This window comes from Setaria italica, chromosome II (genome assembly GCF_000263155.2).
Source record: "Setaria italica strain Yugu1 chromosome II, Setaria_italica_v2.0, whole genome shotgun sequence".
Taxonomy (NCBI): Eukaryota; Viridiplantae; Streptophyta; class Magnoliopsida; order Poales; family Poaceae; genus Setaria; species Setaria italica.
In genome coordinates this window covers 7,619,071-7,627,337 of record NC_028451.1, presented here as the reverse complement: position 1 = coordinate 7,627,337, position 8,267 = coordinate 7,619,071, and the positions used below count along the sequence as shown (strand labels likewise).

The following is an 8,267-nucleotide window of genomic DNA, read 5'->3' as shown; positions in this document are numbered from 1 at the left end:
GAGTTGTTCTTGGATGGTTTGATTGGACCACTCCAGTACCAGCTAATGTCGCATACCTTCCCTAGCTTTCAGAAGTTGCTGGACAAAGCAATTGGCTTGGAGCATAAGAGGAATGAGCTTGGGGAAATGAAGAGAAAGTTCAACTCCCAGTCACTGTCAGGAAGCAATACTCGCCCTCGCTTTGCTCCACAGCAAGGGACACCACTCCGCCTACGGGGCCCAAGTGGGAATTTTGGGTAGTAGTCATTCCAGCGCCCCACTCAGCAGTTCCAGCGCCCCAACCCCCGGTTCCAGCGCCCAGGGATCCAAACTCCACACCCCGTCTTTTTGCAGAATCGCCAGATGACTCCTGCAGGCATTCCAGTGAAGGCCCAATGCTCTAGTGGGCAACACTTGCTTCAAGTGTGGCGAAGTTGGCCACTATGCCAACACTTGTCCTAAGAGGAATGTGCCATCTACTCCCGTGCAGAACAACAGCACTCCTCGGCAGAATCAGCAGCCGCAGCAATCAAGGAATGTGAATCAAACCCCGCAGCGCTCTCAGGGATAGCAGAACTATGTGCGTGGCAAGCTGAACCATGTGGATGTTGATACCGCTCAGGAGGCTCCAGAAGTTGTGCTTGGTATGTTTCTTGTCAACGCAGCACCTACCTCAGTATTATTCGATTCTGGAGCAACCCATTCTTTCATTACTGCATAGTATGTAGCTAAGCATAACATACCCATTAGTACCATGCCACGCCACATGCTAGTTAGCTCACGAGAGGAAACATGAAAGCATCATATCGGTGTAACCAAGTGAACCTCAAAATATTGGGCAGAGATTTCTCGGCTAATCTTATAGTGTTGGAATCCAGTTGGATTGATGTGATACTTGGTATGGGATGGTTGATCAAGTTCGATGCAGTAATACAGTGTGCAAAAAGGTCAGTTCTTCTTACAAGTCCAGCAGGGGAAAGAATTGAGTTTGTGGCTACTCTACCTTCAGCAACAGACTGCGCAGTGCATCAATTGGTAGGGAAATCCTTAGAGGATATCAAAGTGGTGTGTGATTACCCTAATCTGTTCCCCGACAAGTTACGAGGTATGTCACCTGATCCGTGAAATTGAATTTGCTATTAATCTTTTACCTGGTACTGCACCTAGCTCCAAACGTGCATATAGAATGTCGGTAGATTAATTGAAGGAATTAAAACAACAATTAGAGGAATTATTGGCAAAACAGTTTATTCGGCCCAGTTCATCACCATGGGGAGCACCGGTTATTTTTGTGCCCAAGAAGGATGGAACAAAGAGGATGTGTATGGACTATAGATCACTAAATGAGGTAACCATCAAGAACAAATACCCATTGCCCCACATTGAGGATTTGTTTGATCAGATGAAAGGAGCCAAGGTACTCTCCAAGATTGACTTGCGATCGGGTTATCATGAGGTGAAGATCAAGTTATCTGACATACCCAATACTACCTTCACTTCCAGATACAGTCTGTATGAGTATACGGCTATGTCATTCGGGCTGACAAATGCTCCTGCTTACTTCATGTATCTGATGAATAAGGTATTTATGGAGTACCTGGATAAGTTTGTTGTGGTGTTTATTGATGATATCCTGATTTACTCCAAGAATGAGGAAGAACATGAGGAACATTTGAGGTTAGTGCTTCAGAAGCTGAGAGAACATCAACTGTACGCAAAGTTCAGTAAGTGTGATTTCTGGTTGAAAGAGGTTTCTTTCCTTGGTCGTATCATCTCCAACGGTAGAATTGCAGTGGATCCAAGCAAGGTTAGGGATGTTCTGAAACGGAACCCACCGCAGATTGTGATAGAAATCAGGAGCTTTCTTGGACTCGTAGGCTACTACCGCAGGTTCATTGAAGGATTCTCCAAGGTAGTGAAACCCCTCACATCACTACTAGAAAAAGGAAGGGAATTCAAGTGGACAGAGGCATGTCAGGCCAATTTCGAGGAATTGAAGAAAAGGTTGACCACAGCTCCAGTGTTGGTAATGCCAGATCTGCATAAGAGTTTTGACATATATTGTGATGCATCTCAACAGGGTTTAGGCTGTGTTCTTATGCAAGAAGGTCATATGATAGCCTATGCTTCCAGGCAGTTGAGGAAACATGAGCAGAATTACCCAACTCATGATTTGAAGTTAGCTGCAGTGGTACATGCTTTGAAAATTTGGAGACACTATGTTCTTGGAACTAAATGTCAGATTTATATCGATCATAAGAGTCTCAAGTACATTTTCACTCAGATTGACCTCAATCTGAGATAGCGACAATGGTTAGAGCTTATCAACGACTATGATCTGAAGATTCACTATCATTCGTGTAAAGCTAATCTAGTTGCAGATGTCCTGAGTCGGAAGGGCTATGCTAATCTGGCCTTAGCATTTCAGTTGCCTGACGAGCTGATGAAGGAATTCGAGAGGCTTAACTTGAGTATTGTTGCTCATACTGAAGGACTAACGATGGAAGTGGAGTCAACTCTAGAGCAAGAGATACGAAAAGGACAGCTTGAGGATGCCAAGGTCAAGGAGATTAAGGAGATGGTAAAGGAGGGAAGAGCCACAGATTTCACAAAAGACTCTCAGGGAACTTTATGGATCAAAGGGAGAATTTGGGTACCCGATGTGGGAAATCTCCGTGAGACGATCTTGAAAGAAGCTCATGATTCAGCTTATTCCATTCACCCCGGGAGTACCAAGATGTATCAGGATCTTAAGTAGAGGTATTGGTGGCTCGGAATGAAGACAGATGTAGCTGCACATGTAGCTGTTTGTGACATATGCTAGAGAGTCAAGGCTGAACACCAGAGACCAGCTGGGTTACTTCAAGCATTAAAGGTGCCAGAATGGAAGTGGGAAGAAATCGGCATGGATTTCATAGTTGGACTGCCCCGTACTCAAGCTGGTTACGACTCGATTTGGATGATAGTGGATTGGTTAACGAAGGTAGCTCACTTCATACATGTGAAGACTACCCATTCAGGGGCAAGATTGGCAGAGTTGTATACGTCAAGGATTGTGTGTTTGTATGGTGTGCCCAAGAAGATAGTGTCTGACAGAGGTACTCAGGATTGTGTGTTTGTACTTACCCTTGCGAAACCGCTGTTCAGACAAGATAATCTGGTGGAGTAAATTGACGACTTTGAGGAGTTCTAGGCGTACGGTTCTTCAGTCAACTGCTTGTGGTGTCGTCGTCACCTTTGGAGTCTGCTGCGTAATAAATTAGACTTGTGTTTTATTGAGACTTTCGATCATGTAATAATGGTTAATTACTCTCTTTATTCGTTATGGCACTGTTTTTGTTATTCACTTATGTCATACATGTGTGTAACTTGATCCTGACGCACATGGATTCGATGCACTCGGTTTTGTCCTTAAAATCGGGTGTGACAAGTGGAGAAGGTGACACACTGAATAGAAATTGGTACTACATGGTCCATTGCATTGCATTCACTAGGCCATCAATCTTAACCGTGCTAGATGGGTTTTTTCTTGCATCCAACAACTTACACAGAAATCATACAATTATAGGAAATTTTAATTGCCCTCCCAGAAGGAAATGGACAAACAAAAATCTCCACGCAGAGCACACATAGACCACAAAAATTCATATCTCTAACAGGAAGCTAGCCAAAACATAATAATGAACTGTGAATTGTAAGATCGAAATAAATGATCTATCAGGAACTTTATTATCAGAAAGTTCTGAACCCAATCACCAAAACAAACAGTTCCCTCAGTATGTGAAGGGGCGAATTTAGTCAACAAGACAGGGAACCTTCAATAACAGACATACTCTTGTAGTCAACAAGATGACAATGACATGCACATTTACTCCACATCCATGCAAGTTGGAGACGGGAAACTAACGCTATTCTGGAATGATAGATGGATTGATGGTCGTTCAATTGCTGAGATTGCTCCTTGCTTAAATCAAGCAGTAGGTCGTAAGAGGAGAACTGTCTATGAAGACCTGCAAGACAGAAGATGGGTTAAATATATTACTGGAGCTCTCACGGTTCAAGTCTTGCTAGATTATCTGAACATCTGGGAGAGAATGAGATCGATCACGCTTGATGATTCCGTCCAGGACAAGGTACTTTGGAAATGGACAGGAGATCACTGCTTCTCCACGGCTTCAGCATACAGAGCTTTCTTTATTGGACAGTATGCCATTCCTAGAGAAAAACTCTATAGAAGTCCAGAGCCCCTACCAAATGTAAGTTCTTTGTGTGGCTTGCTCTCCATGGTCGCTGTTGGACGGCTTTGAGATGAAAGAGGCACAATCTGCAGGATGATGACGCCTGCGTCCTTTGTGGGCAGGCTTGATTGTTAACTGTTCCTATTCTAAACAAGTGTGGCATTCCGTCTTATCCAGGGTTAACTTGCAGTCCAGGACTCCCACGGCATCTGACTCAACCTTGGCTGACTGGTGGATGACATCAAAAAAAGGATCAGCAAGGTACACAGGAAGTCCTTTGGTTCGGTGGTCATTCTAATCTCATGGTCCATTTGGTTGGAGCGCAATGCGTGGACATTCAACAGGGAAGAGCAAACGGCAACACAGCTAGTGCACAAGATTACATAGGAGGAGGCGTGGGCATGGATTGCTGGACGGTTCACAAGCCTGTTACCTTTTGTTCTAGATGCTCCTCATCCTAATGCGCTTGTAAATTGGTCGCATAATGGTGCACATGTAACAACTCACTAATGAACTCTGTATAGGGCAGGTCATCCTATCTAGATGATAAAGTCCCACCCCACTGTAAACTTGCTTCTTCCTTCCTAATGAAATACATGCTAAGGCACGGTTGTGAAAAAAAGACAATGACGTGCACATTATACAAGGGGCTGTTAGTATTTGAGTGCAGGTACTGAGACATTGACACCAACTCTGATCGCCTAACCCTACCAAATTTGACAGAATTTTGTGGCACCACTGGACTAGTAGAATCTTCAAGGCAACACACAAGCAATCAGCAGGTGTTACAAGTGTCTGTACATTATACTTGGCTGGTGGCATCTTTTGCACTGCCAAAGAAACTTTGAAGCAGCCATGGTGACACATATTCAGACAAAGGAAATACATGTTTGTCATGTATTCAGAATTAAGCTACAAATTGGAACTAGCTGTCCATTGCATTGCATTCACTAGTTTATCAATCTTAACCATGCTCAATGGATTTTTTTTTATCTTGCATCGAACAGCTTCAAACATTACTGTAATCACTCTATTGTCACACAGAAATCAGTACGGGTATAGGAAATTGAATTGCCCTCACAGAAGGAAATGGACAAACAAAAAGCTGCAACATAGCATTCTTTGTAGCAACGACCAGATGACGTGATAATGACTGAATTATAAAGAAACCAATGATCCACGAAGAGCTTCATTCTGAACCCAAGCACCAAAACAAGCAATTTCCTCGGAATGAAGGCACCTACTGCCAGAGTGCAAGATCTGCATGTGCTTCATAACAACTGAGCAAGAAAAACGCAAACACTGCTTCCAGATAGCAACACCCAATTATGTTCAGATGCGTACTTATTCAAATACGGTATAAATTATGTTCAGATGCATAATTATTCAAATACGGTATAAATTGAGTATAGGTATTGAGACATTGACACCGACTTTGATCGCCTAAACTTACCAAATTTGACAGAATGTTATGGCAGCACTGGACTTGTAAAATCTTTAAGGCAGCAAACATGCATTTTCAAATTTATATCATGAAGTAGGCACAAATATATTGCCTACCAACCATAAACGCATACTGATATAAATACAAAGCGATGCACTTCCATATGTACGAAACATCTTTGAAACAAGCCACACCATCTTGATAGTTGCTCTGCTGTTTAATTAAAATATTAGTGTCCCTAGAAACAAATGAGATGACGAGAGGAAAATTGAAAAAATAATTTGAGATGTGGGAACTAGAGATGTCAGGAAAAAGGCATATGCTTGAGGATAAAAAAGGGCCTGCCTCGAAGCAAGCAGCTGGACGCCACAAAAACGACATTTGCGCATCCTGCACGAGCCCGCTAGCGCCTGCTGTCAGAGCCGTTCTGTTCTGCAGGGCCTTGCAGGAACAAGCTAGCTGCAGGTGCGCAGGATGCTCGCTATCAAGTTGTCGTGTTCAAGTGCATTAGATACGTACAGTTGTACTCTCCCTTTGTCTTTTGCACTTCCAGCCTATACGGCTTCCTGTTGTACTATCAGCCTATTGGCATCTATATATGAAAGGTCACCCCCTCCTCTCAAGGTGTGGTGGATCGCCTAAACATTTAATATGGTATCACGAGTACAGGCACCTCTCTAGGCTTGCCGTGTGCCCCCCTCACCCCTCCGCTGCCCAGCGCCCTCCTCTCTTCCACGGGCGCCTCCTCCTCTCCTCTCCTCCACCAGGCACGCCACCACCAGCACTACCCCTTCCTCTTCCATCAACTGCTCCTAATGTTTATGTCCACCATTACCAGCAACTCTTCTTCTGAACCTGTTGCTGTCAATTCTTCTGGTGACTCTCTTGCCGCCATGGCTGATGCAGTGAGCCCCTATGCCACCATCCCTGTCAAGTCCCACATCCCCGTGACATTGGAACTCTGCTCCTCCAACTACAGCAAATGGAGCTCCTTCTTCCAGGCCATGTGTGGCAAGTTTGGCCTCATGGGGCACATTCATGGGACCCTTCCTCCTAATCCCATCACTGCTGCATGGAGCCAAGCAGATTGCTGTGTCCGCAGCTGGCTATACGACTCCGTCTCCGACTCTGCCTTGGACTTCACCATGGAAGACAACCAGACCGCGCACCAGCTTTGGGTCGCCATCGAACGTCACATCCAGGCCAACCAGGCTCCCCGTGCCATCTTCCTGAGTCATGAGTTCCACTCCATGACTCAAGGGGACCTCTCTGTTGAGGACTATGGCAAGAAGATGAAAAGAGCTGCCGATGCCCTTCACGCCGTTGGGCAGCCCGTTGCCGACTCCACGCTCGTCCTCAACCTCCTCCGCGGCGCCAACCCCCGCTACAGCACCACTAGTGACTTCATCGCCGCCACGCCGAACATCACCTTTGCTGCGGCGCTTGATCAACTCGCTCTCAAGGAGCTGTGTTTGGCGAACGAAACCAAGGTTGCGGCTTCCACTGCCCTTGTTGCCTCCACACCATCCGGCTGAGGCTCCAACTGCCACCCTCCTTCCATGCCATGCCAGCAACAGCAGGGCTAGCGCAAGAAGGGCAACGGCAAGCGAACCAGCGGGGGCGGCCAGCAGCAGGGTTGGGGCGATGGTGGAGGCCAGCAGCAAGGTTGGGGTGGCCAGCAGCAGCCGCGTGCGCCCTGTCCCACCGGCCCATGGATTTTCTTCAATCCATGGACCATACAGTAGGCCGGCGGCTCCTCTGGCGCCTAGAATTGGCGTGGTGGCCAAGGCTGGCACGGTGGATAGGGCCTGCTTGGTGCAGCGCCGTAGGCCCATGCCACCTTTGGACCACAAGTGCCACAGTATGCCTCCCCCCTCCCGGCGTCGCAGCCAGCCCAATCTTGGGATCAGGCAGGGTTGATCACTGCCCTGCAGGAGATGTTGTTCCAGGGCTCCAGGCCCTGGGTCCTGGACACCGGTGCTTCCAACCACATGCACAACTCCGATGGTATACTCCTCTCTCATTCTCCTGCCTCTCATTCTTCTATTATAGTTGGTAACGGTACGCATGTTCCCGTCATATCTAGAGGAAATTCCACCTTGCATATTGGTACCTCCACATTTCAGCTCAACAACGTCCTTGCTGTTCCCTCGTTGATCCGCAACTTGCTCTCTGTTCGTCAGTTCACGTGAGACAATAAGTGTTCCATTGAGTTTGATGCCTTTGGTTTCTCCGTGAAGGAACTCAGGACGGGACGCGTGATTCTTCGTTGCAATAGTGATAGCGTTCTCTACACCCACTACCAGACACAGGGACTTTGCCGAGTGCCAGGGGCAAATGACACACGGCAAAAAATCTGCCGACAAACACTTATTCGCCGAGTGCTTTGTGTCGGGCACTCAACAAAGACTTCGCCGAGTGGCCAAAAAACACTCGGCAACAAATTTTTCAAAAAAATTAAAAAAAAACATCCGGCCGCCGCCACCACCACCGGTTGCCGGCACCACCACCGCCACCACACACTGCACCACCAGCTGCCGCCACCACACACTGCACACACCGCCGCCGCCATGCCCTGCTGCCGCACAACCTGCTCGCGCCGGCCG

General features: G+C 46.7%; 1 protein-coding gene across 1 annotated transcript; it reads left to right on the top strand.

Moving 5' to 3' along the window:
* The first annotated feature begins 6,554 nt into the window (after positions 1-6,554).
* Positions 6,555-7,196, top strand: LOC101767136. Its single transcript, XM_004959029.1, has one exon. The coding sequence runs from the start codon at positions 6,555-6,557 to the stop codon at positions 7,194-7,196; it is 642 nt and encodes a 213-aa protein (XP_004959086.1).
* The last annotated feature ends 1,071 nt before the right edge of the window (positions 7,197-8,267 follow it).

Excerpts from the sequence above, each read along its gene's own strand:
- LOC101767136 (XM_004959029.1), top strand. The coding sequence starts at position 6,555 with ATGGCTGATGCAGTGAGCCCCTATGCCACCATCCCTGTCAAGTCCCAC.